The sequence below is a fragment of the Anguilla anguilla genome, chromosome 8 (genome assembly GCF_013347855.1).
Source record: "Anguilla anguilla isolate fAngAng1 chromosome 8, fAngAng1.pri, whole genome shotgun sequence".
Lineage (NCBI taxonomy): Eukaryota > Metazoa > Chordata > Actinopteri > Anguilliformes > Anguillidae > Anguilla > Anguilla anguilla.
In genome coordinates, this window is record NC_049208.1 from 49,985,452 (window position 1) to 50,006,053 (window position 20,602).

Below are 20,602 nucleotides of genomic sequence, written 5' to 3' on the forward strand. Positions count from 1 at the left end.
CAGTGTAAGCGTTCTTTGTTTTGATTGGATAAGAGCTGACAGGTATTGCAGCCAATCAACATATGGTATGTGCTCTAATAAAAACCTGTGACAGGAAAAATACCTCATATTTCTGATTTCAAGCTTACTGTGAAAATGAGTGGAAGAGGGAAAGGTGCGAAAACCAAGGCAAAGGCGAAGTCTCGTTCGTCTCGAGCTGGACTGCAGTTTCCAGTCGGTCGTGTTCATAGGCTACTTCGTAAAGGGCACTATGCTCAGCGAGTAGGTGCTGGTGCGCCAGTTTACATGGCTGCCGTGCTGGAATATCTGACAGCCGAAATTCTGGAGTTGGCTGGAAACGCTGCCCGGGACAACAAGAAGACTCGTATCATCCCCCGTCACCTGCAGCTTGCCGTGCGCAACGATGAGGAGCTGAACAAGCTTTTGGGCCGTGTTACTATCGCCCAGGGCGGAGTGTTGCCCAACATTCAGGCTGTGTTACTGCCCAAAAAGACGGAGAGGGCAGCTAAAGCCAAGTAAGCTGCTCGACTGATCCAAAATCCAAAGGCTCTTTTCAGAGCCACCCACTGGTCTAAAAAGCTGATCTTAAATTTTAACGCGCATCATAACAGAAGCATAGCCGTTTAAACTTAACTTGAGCAAACAATCAAAAACATTTAAATCCGTTTTAATTTAAACAACCAGCCAGTACAATATTTATGCAAACTGGTTAATTAATACCCTTGCACTGGCCTGAGATTAATTGTAGTAAAGTAGGATATAATGAGCATAAAGTTCATTCTCGAGATCATTTTGGGACACGTTTACTTCATAGACTATAAAGATAGGTTTCTTTGATATTTTCTCAAAAAGACGTTTTCGTTAGACTGCGGAAGTGCCTTTGTTCTCAAATAAAGGGCGGGACCAGACAAAGTGGGGCGTGCTAAATGTTTGAATTTTCGGCGGCAAACAAAGTAGGAGAAACTATCCAATGACCACGGGAAAATTCAAAAGTCGGCCAATGAGAGATCCTTAAAGCCTTACCCAATCGCTTTGGGGGTGATTATAGTTATAACAGCATGTTCGGCGCGGTATCCGCATTCACTGTTGTTCGCGGATAAGCTCTGAAATAATGGCTAGAACTAAGCAGACCGCTCGTAAATCCACTGGTGGTAAAGCCCCCAGAAAGCAGCTTGCTACCAAAGCTGCACGTAAAAGCGCCCCAGCTACTGGCGGCGTGAAGAAGCCTCACCGCTACAGGCCTGGTACAGTAGCCTTGAGAGAGATTCGTCGCTATCAGAAGTCCACTGAGCTGCTGATTCGTAAGCTGCCCTTCCAGCGCCTGGTGAGAGAAATCGCCCAGGATTTCAAAACCGACCTTCGCTTCCAAAGCTCGGCCGTCATGGCTCTGCAGGAGGCCAGTGAGGCGTATCTGGTTGGTCTGTTCGAGGACACCAACCTGTGTGCCATCCACGCTAAGAGGGTGACCATCATGCCCAAAGACATCCAGCTGGCTCGCCGTATCCGTGGCGAGCGTGCTTAAGTGATTTTGATTCGATCATGTTAAATTTAATAATCCCAAAGGCTCTTTTAAGAGCCACCTCAATTCGCCTAAAAATGCGAGTTTCCCCTTTTGTGATACAATTACAAATCACCACGCTTTAGAAGGCAGAACTGACGATGATTAAGAGACTCCACGTTCTCTACAACGAATTCCCCTGTTGTGCTCTTAAGTTAACGGTGCTATATAAAATTGGGGCAATAAAAACATGAGCTCTCTATATTAGGCCTCTTAAAATTAATGTGATGAAACCCCTAACTTCACATCTGCAGAGATCGGAAATGAGAATGTATAATTATTTAGTAGATCACGGTCTGGAAATGCCCTATCCCTTTAGCTTTGTTTTCAACTACACTAAGATTTGGGTTTAGCCCTTTCTTTGCTAAAGCATGTATTCTGTTTTACCATTTACTAAGCTTTTGTATGATATCAGCAGATGGAGAAGCAGTCATGGCCATTTCTGCTCATCCCTCCAACCCGTGAAGGGTACATTAGAACTGCAGAGGGTAGGAGGGGCCAGGCGGGGAAGTCTAGGAAGTAATGGGAAACAGCCTCTACTGCGCATGCTTTAAAGCAAAAGCTTTTCCTGCTCTTTGAATTCAATGTAGAAAATCAAGGGCTGCGTCCGAATCAGTCTCTGGTCCGAATAGTCTCTCTTGCTTAGGAAGGTTCGTAACTGAGTGAAATGACCCGGAAGTGTCTAAGTGGCAGCCATGATAAGAGCTGTTCGAATTCTCTAAATGCTAAGAAAAGGTGCTTCATTGCTTTCTTTCTTATCTCCTTTAGCATAGGGGACACTGGATCATACTTTACGAAAAGAAAGGAGATAGTGCCGTCCCACAATTCCTTGCAGCAACAACATTTAAAGCGACGCACCATTCGGCCGTTCACGAAAACAAACGATCAACATGACTGAGTTGTGTGGTGGTTCTTAAGCTCTTATATGCATAGGCTTATAATCAGATCATAATCAGCATATTAATCATAACATAGTAATCTGTCTTTCAAGAAAAAGGGATATGGGACGTTTTTAGCCAGATTGTTTTTAATTCAACATGTTTGAAACGTAAGAATGATGATATGTACAGTAGTAGATTTGCATAAATTCAACTATTATTTTCATACAATCATACTAATTGGGATTCATGTCGATAAATATGAGTGGACAGGAGGGTGAGCGTGAGTAACCATTCTCAATGTGACAACCACTTCGTTTCACTTTTGTGACTGGTAGCCTATTACTTTTTTTCAATTGTAACCTTGGTAATGAAGTAGTATTTTTCACCGGGTTGTCCACGTTTATATAGCCTGCATGAAACAACACGATAAGAACGCACGGGTCGAAGTATCTAAGATGCACTTTTAGTAGTCCATCTTCGGAACATTGTAGTTTCACCACGGCAGACCAAATAAACCCTAATACCCCAGTGCAGTGATAGGGACACTGTGTAGGAGATGCCTTCTTTCTAGTGAGACGATAAACTGAGGTCCTTACTCAATATGGTCATTATAAGTCCCATGACAGTCATCACAAAGAGTAGGGCGTTCCATGGTGTCCTGACTAAATTTCTGACATGGCTCTTTCAACCTGCCACATAATCATCCCCCAGTTGAGTCAGATAAATATAGTTCTCTCCCTGTCCCTCACCGTTGAGGTGTGGACAGCGTTCTGGCACAAACTGGCTTCTGTGCATCACCCACACATTGGTGGTGATTGTGGCGAGTTTCTCCCTCCTCACTTATCACTGTATAACACTGAATGTGACATAAGTGCTATATGACTGCAAGGTATTATTATTATTATTAGTAGTAGTAGTAGTAGTATTTAGAAAATGCTAACTGCTGGGATACGTTTGCTCAACAGCACTGATATTGCAATGATGTGATGACATACCACTTCAGTCCTGTCGGTAGCATGCTGTGTTTTTGTGTTTACAAAAGAGGTTACATTTAAAAGTGATTATGATTAAGAAATTTTCCCACTTTTTACTGACTTTGTTCAGACCGTGTGCCAATAGCTACAAAAATGTTGTGAGTGTGGATCAGATTTTTTAAGTTTTATTGAGTACATACTGCAGGAAACGAAACGCGAGTGGTTGCGTTTAACTGCGGAGTGCAGTGCTTTCGGGTTAACCGAATGAAAATACAGCAATGATTTTTATGAAAGAAGTATTCACTTTTAACATATAGGGTTTTGGACGATGGTCTTCGTGTTTTAGCGTGTAAAATAATTTTAGAGGTTATTAATGGGCAAGATATGCGCGAGGAGAAAGCACAACTGTAAATCTGGGAAACCCGAGAGAAGCTGTGTAAAACAGATTGAGTCTAAATGGTCCCCACCTGTCATTTAAACGCAACCGCGAATCTCAATGACGCTTGATCATAATTTGACAAGTTGTTGAAAGCAAGAATTAAACAAGCTAGATATGCCGGACCGCAGTCGGTCCCCGTCCCCGGCCAAGTCACCGAAGAACTCGCCCAAGAAGTCACCCAAGAAGTCCCCGAAGAAAAAAAGGGCCGCTAAACCTAAGAAAGCCGGTCCCAACGCTAGAGACCTGATTGTCAAGGCCGTAACCGCCTCCAAGGAGAGAAAAGGAGTGTCTCTGACTGCCTTGAAGAAAGCGCTAAAGGCAGCCGGATACGATGCGGAGAAAAACAAATTCCAAGTGAAGCTGGCCGTCAAGGCTCTGGTCGCAAATGGTACCCTGATTCACACCAAGGGCACTGGCGCATCTGGCTCCTTCAAGCTATGTAAAACTCAAACCAAGAAGCCGAAGAAAAGGGCGGCCTCTAAAGCCAAGAAGTCAGCCGGTAAAAAGAAAACGGCTAAAGCAAAGAAGCCCAAGAAGGCAGTAAAGAAGCGTGCCAAGAAGACAGCGAAGAAACCGGCCGCCAAGAAGGCGACCAAGAAAGCTAAGAAACCGAAGGCGACCAAGAAGAGTCCCAAGAGAACAAAATCGACCAGGCCTAGGGCCGCCAAACCTAAGACCGTCAGGGCTAAGAAAGCGGCTGCCAAGAAGTGAACATCCAAACGTTCCGTACTGATCAAAGGCTCTTTTAAGAGCCACCCACAGACACTTGAAAATGCGCAAATCTTTCCTACGTTTTTTTAATTTTTTATGTGGCTTCCACTTTAGCTGTAGAGTTGTTTTCAGGCCAAAGCATTAGCTGCCAATTTTCCGTTGTCGTGCCCAGCTTCAGATGGTGGTGTAGCTCATTACAATACTTAATTTCCACCCAAGGGTAGGCTGTCCAGTTAGTTTGTATTGAGTTCATAGTAACGCAGTAAGACGTATATTTAGTCAAATTAAACTCACATCCTGAACTTACAGAGCAAATACATCGAAATAAAGTTATGTAAAAACTTTCCCGAAAGCACATTTTAAATAATTACAGAATACGTTGACAATGTGCCTTGTATAATATTTGATTTCTTTCATTTTTGATTCGTCCTGTCTCATTCATGCTTATGCATTTTTACCGCCACTGTTCCTTGACAATAAAACGACTGCAAAGAACAGACCTGCCATTATTTTGGATGATGAATTCATGCTCAAATTAAAAATCGATTTGACTTTGAATTTTAAATGTATGAAAATAGTTAAACGATCTTTTCTTACATTTCTTTTTTTACCTGTATTATAACAGCTTCACGGCCAAAAAGAGGTCGTTGTACGTCTCTGTGCACATAAATAAATCCTACCATGCAACACCATAGTGACACAAAATGTGAAGATCTCTTTAGAATACAACCATAGTTTTCCCTAAAATGTGGCAAGCCGTTTTGGGAGGGTTTATGCCATTTTTGTGCTGCTTTAGAACAAGCTTTTTATGACATTTAACTATATTCAAGCTACACTAGCATTACAACAACTGTAAAATCTTTTGTGAATATTATATAATTCAACTGCTTACAAGGACTAAGTCTGTTTTTATATTATGTAAGAAAACAGTTAACTGCCGTTCGTTTAGTGCAGCATATGTTATGCACTGAACTTCGCTGGACATATTTACCACACCGCATGTTCTACATCGCGTTGCCTTTTAAAATATTGCCTGTTTTAATACTGACAAAATTCATAGAAAGATGATCTATCTTTCTTCGGAGTAAAATTCCGCCACGTCTTTAACGATTCATTGTGGTGTAACTAACTTCTATTTTGTCATTATTTTGGCATGAAAGAACAACAAACGATGGACCAGAATGCATACCTAAGTGCCTGTGCTCTTTTCTGTCCATGAAAGTAAACAGTCTATGAATAGATAATAACCTGACTGTGGTAGGCGGACCTGAGCTAAAACCGCCTTTTTCCGTTCCGTATGGTTTCAATCAGGTCGTCTTCGAGCGAATATATCAAAGCTACCCAGAGCCAGAACGCATCAGAGAATTTACTGAGTTTCTTGTCAGCAATCGCTTACTAAATCTACTAAAGATGTCTGGAAGAGGAAAGGGCGGGAAGGGACTTGGCAAAGGAGGCGCCAAACGTCATCGTAAGGTTCTGCGTGATAACATCCAGGGAATCACCAAGCCTGCCATCCGCCGACTTGCTCGTCGTGGCGGCGTGAAGCGTATCTCCGGCCTGATCTACGAAGAGACCCGTGGTGTGCTTAAGGTGTTCCTGGAGAACGTCATCCGTGATGCCGTTACCTACACTGAGCACGCCAAGAGAAAGACCGTCACCGCTATGGATGTCGTCTATGCTCTGAAGCGTCAGGGCCGAACCCTGTATGGCTTCGGTGGATAAGTGAACGTCGAACCAACTCACCCCAAAGGCTCTTTTAAGAGCCACCCATCTGTATTGAAAAAGGCAAATTCTGTTGATCAGGGAATTGTACGGACGTATTTAAACTTAGTCGATAGAATGTAATCTGAATCGGGTTTATTGGTCAAACTTGCTTATTAAACATCTAAAGGATTAGACTGGTCCACAATAGCTCCGACTACTTAATATCAACGATGTCGACAACATCAAGTAGTAAAGGAAAAGTACCAGTCCATGGAGAAAACGCGGCATTAAATAAAATTATATGAAACGTGAATTTGTTATAGTTCTGTTTGTGCTAATGAAATGAGTTGATGAAACTTAATTGGGTGTTGACGTACCTTTTTTATATATTTTTTTTATTCGGTTCTAAGCCTGGAAGCGCATAATTAAGTTTCGGTTTATTGTCACGTTTTGCTTACGCAATATAAGGTGAGCGAAACTGAGGGAAGGACTCAAATGTAGTATCGGCACAAAAGTAACGGAATACCCTGAATGATTAGGAAAAGTGAATATTTGTAGACTAATGAATAATCTGTAGCTAGTTTAAAATCGTCAAGTAAAATGAGTATAGAATAAATTCTGTAGACCTGGGGCGAGAATTGAGCCAGTAGAATTTGAACGTATTTCGGCGGGACTCTCCGTCCAATGAAAACCGCCATTACACTGGAGAGAAAAATAGCACTTAAAATGGCGCCTCTTCGACTGAAACAATAGCTGCTAATGAACTAGGGTAAACTATAGCGAATTTACTGAAATTAGACTTAAAATGAAACTATTACAACATACTAGGCCCTTGAATGACAATTTAATTTAAACGTGTGTATTCAGTTATTAAAGACCGTATTAAAGGAATTGAACCAATTACACGCATATCGAAGCAGGTGCTTGTGATAAGCTACATATTGTGATTCTTTCAGTCGTGTTGCAAGAAGTACCGGAGCATTTCCACTTAGTATTAGCGTATGAAAAACGTACTAATTAAATTAAAAATATTAAATACTAACTAAATTTAATAGAGCCTTTAATGCCACTTAACCATAAAAACTGCGTGTCCGATGCTGTCAATGCAGTATGTGCTTATATCTATTTAACCATGTAAAATTACATTAATATTTTCTTTCACCGAACACCGAAACCATGTTTAATTATTTAATTGGAAAAAATGTTTAAGTGTCAGAAGATTTGGTGTCTGTGGTGTTGTGTTACCTGTTCAGTGGGTGTTACTCAAAATAAAACTAACTGGTTTTCCATTAGCGTTGTCACAATAACTTTTTTATACGCATCATGTATAAGGTAATTCTTTAATGGAAAAGGTCTAGCTATAAGTAATTTGACAATATCACTTCCTCATTTTACCACTTTATATATGACGTAGGTGATCATTCCGAACATTGTTTTTTTTTTTAAAAAAGCGATTTGATCTTTAAGGGTTTATTTCTTACCTTTATTTTAATAAAATTAAGTTTTTTAACACTGTGAATCATAAAATAGGACAACGTCTTCCATTTCACTGGTGCATTTATTTTTTTGTATCTGGTGCTTAGCCTTAAGTTGTCAAAACTAAGTTGTGTATATAATTAAACATGTGTTGTGGCAAGTGTAAACTTCTTTTGTAAAAATGAAGAAAATAATATTCAGTTCATGCTATTAAACTTTATTTTTTTTACTAATTTTAATAGTGGTGTTGTCCATGGTGTTATCCCCAATTCATTGCCTATAATTTTCAATATTTAATTATTCATTATTGCTATATCTGTGTACGGATGTCATAATAAACCCCTCCAAAGATAGATTTAGATAACTTGTGAAAGTTAAAATTGATGTCCTCAAACATGATCAATGAGTCGCCCTTGTTGAAATTGGATACATTTAGCGATTATATATTTTCTAAGATTATAAATTGCATACACAAATATTTAACATTTTCTCAGTTGGTTTACCACTGCTTGCAAAGAATCATCAGAAAGAAACATCTTATCAACTACTACAAGGTGCTGAATCGAGTTCAAACTGATACCAGCATCGTTTTCTGGGCCATGGGTATTGGGAACTCCTAATCAGCATCTGTGCGTCTCAGGTCAATCCTCTCTCCTACTAAAACAAGTATGCCAATCATAATGCTGTATATTAAACAGTATTTTCACCCCAAGCTTTCCTTGAGTACAGCCGTCTAGTCATCACTGAGGTGTAACACCACATTTGAATAACCAGAGCCTTTCAAAATGCAATCTAAAATCATTTTCATAACTAAATATGAATCTTTTCTCATCAGCAAAATTTTGTTCAGTGCTGTATGCCGCCGCTAAAAAAATTCACTTTCCTGTTTGGTGCGAATTGTCAAATAATTAGTCTTTTCCATACAAAAGTAAATACAGATTTACTGGGACCTGCATCATGAAGCAGGATTACTGAGTTAGCTGGAGTAAAACCCGGAACTCTCCCAAATCTGGAACATGAACTGAGGTAAAAAGAGCTTTTCAGGGTGAAGTTATCCAATGAACTCAGTAATCCTTGATTCCGGAGTGGGATTTTGAGAGCTGAGGACCTACCACCAATATTATTGTTGGCCAAGAAGTGCCATAAGAAAGGAACACCATGTCGTAACAGTCTATTACAATACTTGAGGAATCAGATATAAAAAAAATGTCTAAAATCATGTTATCTGTATATTTTCAATGGCGATGTCTTAGGAAAGCCATTTATGCAAATCTACAAGAAAGAACACCTGATTGGTGGTTGTAACTATCAATGCCATTTTACACAACCTGTCCGGTATTTATTCTTTTAAAAACAGTGACTCAGTACAAGGCAGTCTAAGGTTCTTAGAACTTTATTGGAGATTTCATACAGAGAGAGCTCATGTAATGATTCATAATTATAAGCAGTTTTGTTAAATAATAATAGAACAGAGAGGCTGAAATGAGTGGCAGAAATGTATCTCAAGCCCGAGCTTGCTGCTGCTCCTGGAACTCGGAGATGCGACCCTCCATAAGGGGGCGGAAGTGTCGAATTAATCCCTGGATGAGGAGAGCAGGAAGGAACAGTTTAATCATACATACCAAAACAACAGAAGCATCATTTCTGGTCAGTCCCAGTGTTCTTCACGTACAAAGTGTAACTTCAACCCTTTGCAGGGTAGGTGTTTTGGAATGTTCTGTCAAAATTCTAAGTCAGTGTTCTAGAACTCCATTGCCTTCAATTACCAATAGCGATTGTGACATCAGCATTCGAATACTCAGTAAAGAACATTCTAGTCACATATTTGTGATCTTCCCCCCCTAAAGGGTTAAACTGCACTTTCACAGCCTTTCATCTCGGTGAAACCAAATAGTTCCCGTGGCGCCCTAGTTATTTCTCAGTAGTTACCACAACCCCCCCCTCTCCATTTATTTACCTGTACTGGCCAGGCAGCTCCATCTCCCAACGCGCAGATGGTATGTCCCTCGATCTGCTTGCTAATCTCCCAGATCATGTCGATTTCCGAGACCTTTGCATTCCCGCGCACAAATCGCCACATCATCTTGTTCATCCAGTCCACTCCTGCGAGAGCAATGGCGAGCGAGCCGTTACGAGCCGTTCACTGTTTACACCCAGAACCGCAGGAGGTCGGCACTGCGGAAGGTCACCGCATCGGGTGCAGTTCCTTACCTTCCCTGCAGGGGGTGCACTGGCCACAGCTCTCGTGCTTGTAGAACTCAATCAGGCGAGCGATGGCTCTGATGATGTCCGTCTGTAATTACAACGGGTCTCTTAATGTTTCTGTTCAGCTGAGCGTCTTTGACCCCGAACACTACGAAAGTGCATTAAAACTGAGTAATACAGTGGCATCATACTGCTTGACAGCATCCTTGATACTCAATAAGCTCTCCATTCATAGTGATCACTTTGTGGTTCAGATCTATTTCTTTGGGGGGGGGAAAATGTAACAAAACAAAATGCATCCGGCCATTTTAGTTTACGGTTTTAACTCACGGATTTGTCCATGACGATGAGTGCAGCCGTGCCCAGGCCGGTCTGTGCCTGAATGAGGCCGTCAAAGTCCATCAGCACCTCCTCGCACACCGATTTGGGGATGAGGGGTGTGGAGGACCCCCCGGGGATCACTGCAAGTAGGTTGTCCCAGCCGCCCCGCACTCCTCCTGCAGACAGGGGGCAGTGTTTCCGTCAGTGAGCGTAAGCAAACCACTCAGCTTCTGCTGCACTTAGAGCAAGGTCACAGCATGCAATGAACCCAACAGAAATAGCTGCTTAACTGCTCCATCACAGCGACACAATAGCGCCAGGGGTCAGAAAGTAGAAGTCCTGTCATGCCTTTCGTCCGCCCATGAACTCAGCCAGCTGGTGTCACTAATTAGTTCCACCTCCTGCCTGAAGAACTGAGCTAATTAGCAAATCCAGGTGGTTGGAACAAAATACTGGGGAGGACTTTTACTTTCTGAAGCCGGCTTTTCCACTTGTGCGTACAAGAGGAAAGAGAAAGCAGCAGGGAGGGCGTGGTCACCCGCGTGTCTCTCGATGAGCTCTTTGAGGGGGATGGACATCTCCTCCTCCACGGTGCAGGGGGTGTTCACGTGGCCCGAGATGTTGAAGAGCTTGGTCCCGGAGTTCCTCTCCCTCCCGAAAGTGGCAAACCACGAACCACCGCGGCGACAGATGGTGGGCGCCACCGCGACCGTCTCCACGTTAGCAACCGTCGTCGGGCAGCCAAACACCCCTTGAAACACAATGGGAGAGACCGGGGTTGGTCACGGAAATCGCATCGAATACACAGGATCAAAGGCAGGCTCAAACGATGAAACCCACAAACCTTCTTCCTACAGAGGCTCTCCCACCTTCGAACAGAAAAACACTAACCGAGACTAGAATTTAATCTTTTATTATATTAATCTTATATCCGATGTTGTGTGAAGAGTTCTAGTTCAAACAACTGTCTTTAGAGGTTTCGCTTCTGAAAAAAAAAAAATAGGACAGCGTTGTATGGGCCACAATTTATGAATTTTTCATGAATGGTCCTTTTTGAACTTTTCGCCCCAGTATCACGGATCGTCACCGTTTCTTTGCGCTTTGAAAAGCAGGTCGCCCCGACGACGCCCGTTGGCCCCTCCCACTTACCCACGTCGGCCGGGAAGGGCGGCTTGAGGCGGGGCTTGCCCTGCTTGCCCTCGATGGACTCGATGAGCGCCGTCTCCTCGCCGCAGATGTAGGCGCCAGCCCCGCGCATGACGAACACGTCGAAGTCGTAGCCCGAGCCGCAGGCGTTCCTGCCGACCAGGCCGGCGGCGTAGGCCTCGTTGATGGCCACCTGGAGGGAGACGGTCTAACGTTAGCGCCGCGGCCGCCGCCCTCGCACCGCGACGCGCTCAAAATAAGAGAAAGCAATGCCTCTGCATTTCCTTACACGGGGAAGACACTTAAACAGAGGGGAAAAAAATGTTCAGGTGCAGTGCACAGTACGTGATTATTCCTAGCTACTGACATTTCACCTGATCAGAAAGGGCATATTCTTGATTTTGAAAAAAAAAAAAAAAACACATTTACTTTCATGATGAATAAAAGTGGTATGTTTGTGGAACACATCAGTTTTAATCACAGCACTAACTATTTTGAAGAAAACTATGTTACCCACACACACAATTCTCTGTAAAAGACGTGTAGCTGAAGTTAACCCTTTCCTCCCGAGCACATAAAAATTCCTTGCCTGCGACGCAAGCAATGGCGTAAATTTGTGTGTGCGCGTGTGTCTGTACACGTGTGTGTGTGTGTGCATGCATGTGGGTGTGGGTGTGTGTGTGTGTGTGTGTGTGCGTGCATATGTGTGTGTGTGTGTGTGCGCGTGTATGTGGGTGTGTGTGTGTGTGCGTGTGTGTGCACGTGTGCGTGCATGTGGGTGTGTGTGGGTGTGTGTGTATGTGGGTGTGTGTGTGTGCACGCGCGTGCATGTGTGTGTATGTGCATGTGAGTGTGTGTGTGTGTATGTGGGTGTGTGTGGGTGTGTGTGTGTCTGTGAGTGTGTGTGTGTGTGTGTGCACGCGCATGTGAGCGTGTAGTAATGCACAGTTTACAGTAGTGCTCCAGGCATACGCGAGTCCGCCCGGCCCGGTTACCTGTAGGTTCGACGACTCGTTGTAGAACTCGCCCCGGATGTAGATGTACGCGGCGCGGGCTCCCATGGCTCGGCCGGCCACCAGGCACCCCTCCACCAGCTTGTGCGGATCGCTGCGCATGATCTCCCGGTCCTTACAGGTGCCCGGCTCCCCCTCGTCGGCGTTCACCACCAGGTACTTCGGCCTGGAGGAAGCCAGACCGTGAGGACTTCCTGCCCGACGCACGCTAACTCACATAGAGCACCGTCAGACTGTCACACAGCTACAATGATGCCATTTGCGCAATGGAAATAACGGTGTTCTGTGTACATTTGACTGGCACAGTACTGAATTCCCCTAAATTTTCAGATCATTACATTTACTGGATTGGTTGAGTCACTAAACACCGACGACACAACCGTTAGTGTTAATTATACTTATCCAGCCAACGGCAGCAGTCGGTTGTTAACCGACACCATTGCAGGATATTAAGGGGTGCCTGTCATACCCCTACTGTGAGGATGCTGCGCTGGGTCGTGTGGTGTTGCATTGTGGGGGCACTGACCGGCCGTCGCTCGGCTTGTTCATGAAGCTCCACTTCATGCCGGTGGGGAAGCCGGCTCCGCCCCTTCCCCTCAGGCCTGAGGTCTTCACCTCGTTGAGGATCCAGTCCACCCCCTTCAGCAGGATCTCCTTCGTCTTGTACCAGTCACCCCGACTCATGGCACCCTTCAACCTGGGGACAGGGAAAAAAAACTCCATGAGGAGGATAGAACACACACTAGCACAGACTAAATGACACCGAGTCAAGGACTATCTATGTTGGACAAGGTGGACAAGTGAGGACAAGACATCGTACACACAAGACATGACCCTATATTTATGTTATCAAGGCATTGTATTATATTTATTATTGCTTACTTTTTTCCCTCAGACAATCAAGGGTACAACGTCATTGCACATCGAGGAATTGAACCTGCAACCATTGAGTTTCAAGTCCAGCTCCTCAACTATTATACCACACTATCCCCCCCCCCCCCCCCCCCCCGACACTATACACGGTAAATGCCACAGTGACAGTATCCGCTCAGGGCAGTATGAGAGCTGACAGGGCCAGAGAATTGGTGGGGACGACAAAGGCTTTTTGCGTGCAGGTTGTGGTACCTCCAGTCATGGCGACCGTACAAGTTGGTGAAAATCCGATCCTGGTCTGCGAGCGGCCCGAACTTAGTCTTCTTCGGCTTATCCTGCAAAATTCAATAAATTCCAGCGCTCAAACTTCAATCCTACTGTACTTAACACTTCCCATTTTTAAAAAAAAATCTGTGGTACTTCAACAATCACAGACTGTATAGGGTATCTTGCGGCTTCTAGCCGCATTTCTTTTCCCTGAAGGCTGGGCTATGCTTCGAAAGAAATAAACCTACTCATGTAAATCCTTAACATAGTCTAATTAACAAACATTTGCCACTCTTCCGTCAAAGCCTGTACCACATGGCAGCAATGCATTTTGCCCAGAATGAAAAGCTGCATTAAAGGGAGGCAGAACGCGTGTTTTTTTAACACTGCCCTCAAGCCCCGTCGTATTTTTTCTCAGAGAAGAGGGTTCCGCAGCGCAGTGCCGTACCTGCTGAGCTGCGGCGCTGCTGAACCGACTCAGGGCCGTCGCGCCGCACTGGCTGACCGCAACCGGCGATCGCGCCGCGGCGTTCACCAACACCCGCGACAGGGACAGCATCCTTCCTGCAGGCGAACCGCTCAGATCAGCATTCGTCTTTTTAGTCACATTGATTAAGCAACTTGGAATTTCCTCCAAACTGCCTCAAAATGTACAAAACTATACCTTAAAATGGAAGTTCACTTTCCTTCGCTGGTTAGAATTTTTTGATAAGCACCTGAGTCTGGGACTTAGAGCAGACACCTTTGTGTTGGAATCCACGATGAAGCAAGTGATGTGCTTCCGTGCACAGTGCTTACCCTAGATTACCCCTGTGACACTGATCCAAGACCTGCACAAACAAATTACTAAACATTTTATTCAATCGCAAACCTAATATAGAGACTCAGTCTAGGATTTAATAGGGATATACAAGATTCTGAAATATCACCAGTGAAAAATTATAGTGCATGTCTGAAAATCCTGTTTTGAGAATATTAACATTCCTACTTAATCTAGGTGGTGTATGTGCCTGACCAACACAATGCTTTTACTATCTCATTCAAAACCATGATGTTTTATTTAGCTACAGTCATTAAGTTTACAATATTGGTCAGCTGTAGCCCGGAGTCTGGACCATCTTCCTACAGCGTTCATGACAGCTGTCATAACACTTTAGTGTTTGATAACTCACTGATATCAAATAACTTAACCCAAGGTGACACAGTTCGTGAAAGGAACCAACAATTTAACCAGATGTATCCCTGATATCAAGAAACTAGCATACTGGAAAGCAAGTACAAGTACTTAAGAAGAACTAGCAAGCTGGCTAGCGATATTTGGATGCCACAACACACATTGTCAGCCACACAGTTATGTGGTAGCTAACTATCCGACTTCACAACAACATTAAAGAATACATAAACTATGGGAAATGCAGCAGTGTACCTTTCAACTGAAACAGCCAGCTGCCAAACGAGTTCGCTACACGTGAGAAGCAGTACGTTGCCAGAGAATTAGTTAAACATAGCAGCATTGAATGTAGCTAGCCAACAACGTTAACTAGCGACAGTCTATGACCTCAAGTTCTCTCTCACGGATTTTCGATTATAGTAAGAGTCGTAACATTTTTTCGGTTTAGATAGTGTGAAGTCCACCTTTACCCGGTCATACCCCAAACCTCAAAATCTGTCTAATTAACATGCAAACCCATGCATTATTATATAGATCACGCAGCTACTCACCTTGATGCTATATTTCAACTAATAAGCCAACACTTATGAAATGCGCCGAAGCGGAAGTAGATGGAGGACAAAAAGGAAACAGTCATGAGCACTCACGTAACGGTATCACGTGGGAAATGTGCTTATGAAATTTGTTGACTTCTTTTTTATTTATTATTTCTTCAATTAATGAGTTAGTTTAACTACAGGAAATGTCCACAAATCGTCCAACAGACATTCTTTAACTAACAAAAATGGGTGTCTTATGAGACTGCAAAAGTGTGTTTGAATTGTATTATTTTCGTGCACGAGAAATTGAAGAACGATTCACCTATTTGCACATAGGGGGAGCAATGGTGTCGGGATATGAAATGTAACATACTGTAATTTTATAACAGGGTGTTGCGACACTGGAAAGTGGTCTATATAATTATATATAAATGAACGCTTAAATGATAATACTAGGAATGTCATTTTAGTTACTTTCTGTAGCAAAGAGAAACATTTCTTGAGTCCATTTGTGATGAGGAGTTCTCTGAAGCTGAAAACAAATCAGTAGTAAAAGGATATTATTTGATTACATTGGATGTTCTTTCATTGAAAGTATGAGGGGCTTGCCCGTAATAAACACTACATAATTATATTTTATATATTTAAATATCTTTGTTGCTGTAGCACATTTTCTTATCGTAACCATTTTTGAACACTACTGATCCAAAATACAGGACTGACTAGTCATTTATTTCTAGTTTATTTTGCATTTCAATGCTGACGCAAACATTTAAAAACTGTATTTGAAGCAGAAATATATGCTATATTCTATATTCACGCTTTCCCTTTTTCATCCACAACCATTTTCACAATTTACAATTAAACTTATTCTTCTAGCATTTTACCTGGACATACCATCATTGTCTTTCCAGTCAGTATAATTGTTATCGTACGTATGAACTTGTGGCATTAGCTCTATTTTACTTCAGTAGAAAATAGTGTTTAAGAAAACAACATTTGTGCTAATTAACAGTTTATTAGTTTTACTTACACTGTGCTAGTACACAGATACAAAAGTAACACATAAGATAAGTTTTTTGTTGTTTTATTTTGGTTTTTTTTTTTTTGCCATGAACTGCATTTTTCAGTGAAAGCTGGAAAATCTGGAAATACAGATTCTCAGATGTCAATGTTAATTAAGTACTATCAAAATACATGCATTTTCTTATATGTTTCAGGATGCTTTCCTTCTTGTATCGGACGTTTCATATTTCTGGTCTTGAATGGATAAATTTTACCTTGTGATGCAACAAACTATGACTGACAAGGAGGAGACAGATACAGAAAGAGTATACATTGATCAAGAGAGGGAGAGAGACAGATTATGAGATAGATACATCCATAGGATTATAGTAGTAAATCTTGTACTTTAGGATTAGGATAATGTTCTTTCAAGCAATTTATTTTGCACAGTAAATTGAAAAAGGTTAATACAGATCATATAAATCATTACAATTTTTGCATTGTGTCATGTGTAGAATTTTAAATGGTGCACAGTATAATGTTCGTCATTAAATCAACACTTACAGGGTTTATACGAGTTCATTATGACCTTAGTGGACTCATATAAACTCTTTAAATAACAAAATATGAATAACAAATCTAAATAAGAATAACTGCCATACAGCAAAGAACAAGTACTTAAAACAAATTCCATGATCCAGAGGGCTTTGTATAGGGATGGATCTATGTATTTTTTAAAAGTCTGAAGAAAGCACCTTGGACAGAGAGAAGTCCAAACAATATTGTAAGTTTTGATATGACATTTTCAACATTCACAATATTATATCTGCAGTTTTTTGCCAATATATTTTATCACTTGGTTGCAACATAAAATTGTGTTTTTGATATTCAGAACATTAATTGAATCATACTGAATTAATGTACTTTCTATACAAAACAACCTGTGAATGTTTTGTTCTATCCCAGCAAAAATAAATATGTATTTTCATGAACAATGCATATTGAAGATATTTAATACAGCATAATGAATAACCGAAAGGTAGGCTCGGAAATGTATAGAAGAAACTCATTATCACCCTTATTGCACATTTACATTTATATATACATAGCCATAGAGTGACTTTTTTCCAGAAAACAGCTTTCAGGATTCTCTTAAAGCCTCTGGACTTGAAATGCCCTTGATCTGGGTGGAGTTTGGGCAGTGGATGGGGGAGAGGAGGGAAGGGGAGAAGGCTTGGAGTGCTGGGTTTGTGGAAACGCAGGGGCCAAAGTCTCTGAGGTGGGGGTTGGAGAGGAGAACAGAGTAGGTTGAGAGGAGAGGTCAAGTTTTTGGGAGGAGGACTCGGGTGCAGAAGGATTGAGAGGAGGTGGAGCCTGGGTCTGTGACACCTGAGACTGCCACTGTGGTACATTCTCACTGCTCCCCTGTACTGACAGCCATGAAGGGCCCAGCAAAGAACCAGAGAGTAAGCTCTCTCCAGAGGGCTTCTGGTAGACTTGAGGACTGGGTTGGGACTGTACCCAATCTCTGTAGGACAGCAGGGGGTGCGAGGTAGACAGCTCCCGTGCTTCCTGAGTCAGTCCACCCAGAGCTGGAGATCCCTGAGAATGGAGATCGCTTCCATGGTGCAACCGTGGCTCTATTGCCCTCTGCTGGACAGATTCAACACTGCTGGCACCCGGGGGTGGGACTGAGCTTTGCGGGAAGAATGTCACCCCCATTGAATAGCGTGTTCCACTTTCTGGGTCATCTGTGTGGAGGCCTGGGCTGTACTGGGGTAGAGTTCTGCCCGGCTGCTGGTGGGAGGTGGTAGAAGCAGGCAGGGTTTGCATTTCACCATGAAGTGACACCCTTTCACCAGCCAGTCCATCCATACCTGCTAAAAAACAGGACAAGGGACTGGGGGTGAATCTTTTGGGCAGTGGTCCTGGCAGGGGGTGTGAGAGTGGGCCAGAGGATATAGGTGAAGAAACGGGCTGATGTTGGTCCTGGTCCTGCTGTTGGTCTGGCTGAGCAGTGGGTTGAGACGTGGAGGCTGCTGCTGATTGCAGAGGTGTTTGGACCTCAGGACCCTCAACCATGGAGTAGGTGACAGAGTGGGCACTGTTACCATTGCCCATCACCTTGGGGACATGAGCTGATTCTGTTTCAGAACCTGGCTTGGTGTCACGTTTGACCACCTTCCGTGCAAGGACACTGTCCCAGGAGCTAAGCGCTGCTGCATCCCCTGTTCCTCCCCCCTTAGAGCCTCCACCTGCGTCATTATTTGTCACCCTGGCCCCTGCCCCCGCTGCCCTCTGTGATGGCTGTTGTAGTAGGACAGAGTTCCTCTTTCCTGAGACAGAGAAAAAAGGGAACGGGTGAAGGACTGAAAGCTGCAGCGTAAGCAAATGCAAAAACATATAAAAAGTGTCATCCCTTGGCTATGAAAGTAATCCCCCTTGTGTGTCTGTGTTGATGGTCGAGCGGGCGACTCACCGATACGATCCAGTCGCTCCGCAGCCACGGCCTCAAAAGCCTGCCTCATCAGCGGGTGCTCCTCCAGAACCTCATTGAAGCTGTCCACCGACAGGGAAAAGAGGCGGCAGTAGGTGTCGGCCCGGACGCTCGCCGTGCGACGACCTTTCGTCAGCAGGCATATCTCTGAGCAGACAGGGAGCAGGAGGCCAAAGTTGAGGTGCAGGCAAAGTTTGTATTCCAGTCAGTCTAACCCAGACATTCAGCACACTGTAGTACTCCGAAGACACCCAAACTCAACACCCAGAATTCTTTGGCTTTTCTCATTTGCAATAGCTCACCCCCAAAGTAGGACCCATCGCTGAGCCTAGTCTCCTTGTTGCCGTGGGTGATGACGCTCACGCAGCCATGCTGGATGAAGAACATCTTGTATCCCACAGTTCCCTCGCGGATGATGAGGTCACCTGGCTGGAAGACTTCGAAGCGCAGCTTGGTCAGCACCGCCAGCACAAAGTTGGGGTCGGCGTTGGCGAACAGCGGCATGTTGGCCACTAGGTTGCGACAGTTGAAGCTCACAATCTCCTAATGGAGGGGGATGAGAAAAGAGTGGTGAGTAAGGCCTTTACATACCATCGTTATGTGGTAAAATATATATGCTATCTTTTTGTATTTACAATATTTGTTGTACATTTTACAATTTTACAGTTATTGTATTTTAACCAGAAACAAAATCAAGCCTAATCCAATCCATCACAAGGTTCTTAATTCTGATAACCACCAAATGAAAGGTTCCTTACATATGTAGAGCAAGAGGCGGAGTTCAGAGATAGAGCAAAGTTCAGGCAAAGTTCAGAGATAGAGCAATAAGAAGACCTCTTTGAGCGGGTCGCTCAGCTCCCCCAGGATGTTCTCCTCATCAAACATCTTGCCCTGGTAGCGGTGCTCATAGTACTCGTGTATCTTCTGACGCATGTCCGAAGGCAGCTTGTGGAATGACATGTACTCCTCCACCTGCTTATACTGGGGCATATCGAATTGAAATTGATTGAATTGATTTTTATTTTTACCAGATCAAAAGACAAAATGCTCAGCACTTTTCTGAAAAAAGTAGAAAACAAACAGTGAAGCTATACACGAAAGTGTACCCCCTAAATAATTTAACTAAGGCTTGTAACTTACGAGTTTTTATGCTGATGTCAAAGATATCCTGGTAAAACCTTGAAAATTACTGTAACTGTATATTGGAATATTAATATCTCTGTACATTCTTTAATTTGAGGCACAGGCCACGCCTAGGTCAGTATAATTATTTGCAACACTTCTAACTTTCACACACAAAAACAAACCCTGCAAATTAGGTGGTACCTTTTCCTGGTACTGTCGACGGGAGGAGTCGAGAGACTGGACGAGGGTGGTGGCGTGGCCGAGGAACATGGCGTAGCAAGTGGCGCCTACGATCATGCTGAGCATGGTAAGCCACACATCTGTCATCGACTGTGGGGCCTGAGCACCGTACCCAATACACAGCATGTGGCTCATTGCCTTGAACAGGGCGTAGGAGTACTGCACGCTCCACGTGTTGTTCTTGGGGGGGTAGATATGGAAGACAGAGAGAACCAATTAATTTGTATTTATTTATTGTAATATCATTATTACTAGTTTCATCACAACTATTATTATTATTATTGTGTTATTGGTATTTCACCAATGTCTTGCTTCAGTGCTATACTTCAGTAATATTGTCATCATGCCAATAAAGCATTGTTCAATTGAAATGGGACACAGACACACACAATGGGTTAACGGCAGTGCGCTTGGCTGGAGTTTAAACCTCAAACCCCAGAACTGCATTTCAACTGGA

The 20,602-nt window shown here is 43.3% G+C and overlaps 5 protein-coding genes across 6 annotated transcripts; 4 read left to right on the forward strand and 1 right to left on the reverse strand.

Annotated features, from left to right (window-relative positions):
* The first annotated feature begins 128 nt into the window (after positions 1-128).
* Positions 129-19,311, forward strand: LOC118234365 (late histone H2A.2.2-like). Its single transcript, XM_035430854.1, has 2 exons — positions 129-515; positions 19,182-19,311. Exons 1-2 carry the CDS (start codon positions 136-138, stop codon positions 19,294-19,296), a joined length of 495 nt encoding a protein of 164 aa, XP_035286745.1. The 5' UTR covers positions 129-135; the 3' UTR covers positions 19,297-19,311.
* Positions 585-1,581, forward strand: LOC118234368 (histone H3). The gene has a single exon (XM_035430857.1). It carries the CDS (start codon positions 1,112-1,114, stop codon positions 1,520-1,522), a length of 411 nt encoding a protein of 136 aa, XP_035286748.1. The 5' UTR covers positions 585-1,111; the 3' UTR covers positions 1,523-1,581.
* Positions 2,834-5,408, forward strand: LOC118234364 (histone H1-like). The gene has a single exon (XM_035430853.1). The coding sequence runs from the start codon at positions 3,967-3,969 to the stop codon at positions 4,561-4,563; it is 597 nt and encodes a 198-aa protein (XP_035286744.1). The 5' UTR covers positions 2,834-3,966; the 3' UTR covers positions 4,564-5,408.
* Positions 5,891-7,976, forward strand: LOC118234371 (histone H4). The gene has a single exon (XM_035430859.1). It carries the CDS (start codon positions 5,974-5,976, stop codon positions 6,283-6,285), a length of 312 nt encoding a protein of 103 aa, XP_035286750.1. The 5' UTR covers positions 5,891-5,973; the 3' UTR covers positions 6,286-7,976.
* On the reverse strand, positions 9,121-15,431 carry LOC118234352 (NADH dehydrogenase [ubiquinone] flavoprotein 1, mitochondrial). 2 transcript variants are annotated; one of them, XM_035430827.1, is made up of 12 exons: positions 15,291-15,315; positions 14,233-14,398; positions 14,017-14,132; positions 13,554-13,636; positions 12,955-13,125; positions 12,411-12,594; positions 11,419-11,608; positions 10,808-11,020; positions 10,279-10,445; positions 9,955-10,036; positions 9,701-9,846; positions 9,121-9,323 (listed from the first exon to the last, which is right to left on the reverse strand). In XM_035430827.1, exons 3-12 carry the CDS (start codon positions 14,125-14,127, stop codon positions 9,246-9,248), a joined length of 1,425 nt encoding a protein of 474 aa, XP_035286718.1. In that variant the 5' UTR covers positions 14,128-14,132; positions 14,233-14,398; positions 15,291-15,315; the 3' UTR covers positions 9,121-9,245. The 2 variants fall into 2 exon arrangements, with proteins under 2 accessions (XP_035286718.1, XP_035286717.1); XM_035430826.1 differs by lacking the exon at positions 14,233-14,398 and having other exon boundaries at positions 15,291-15,431.
* Positions 19,312-20,602: the final 1,291 nt, after the last annotated feature.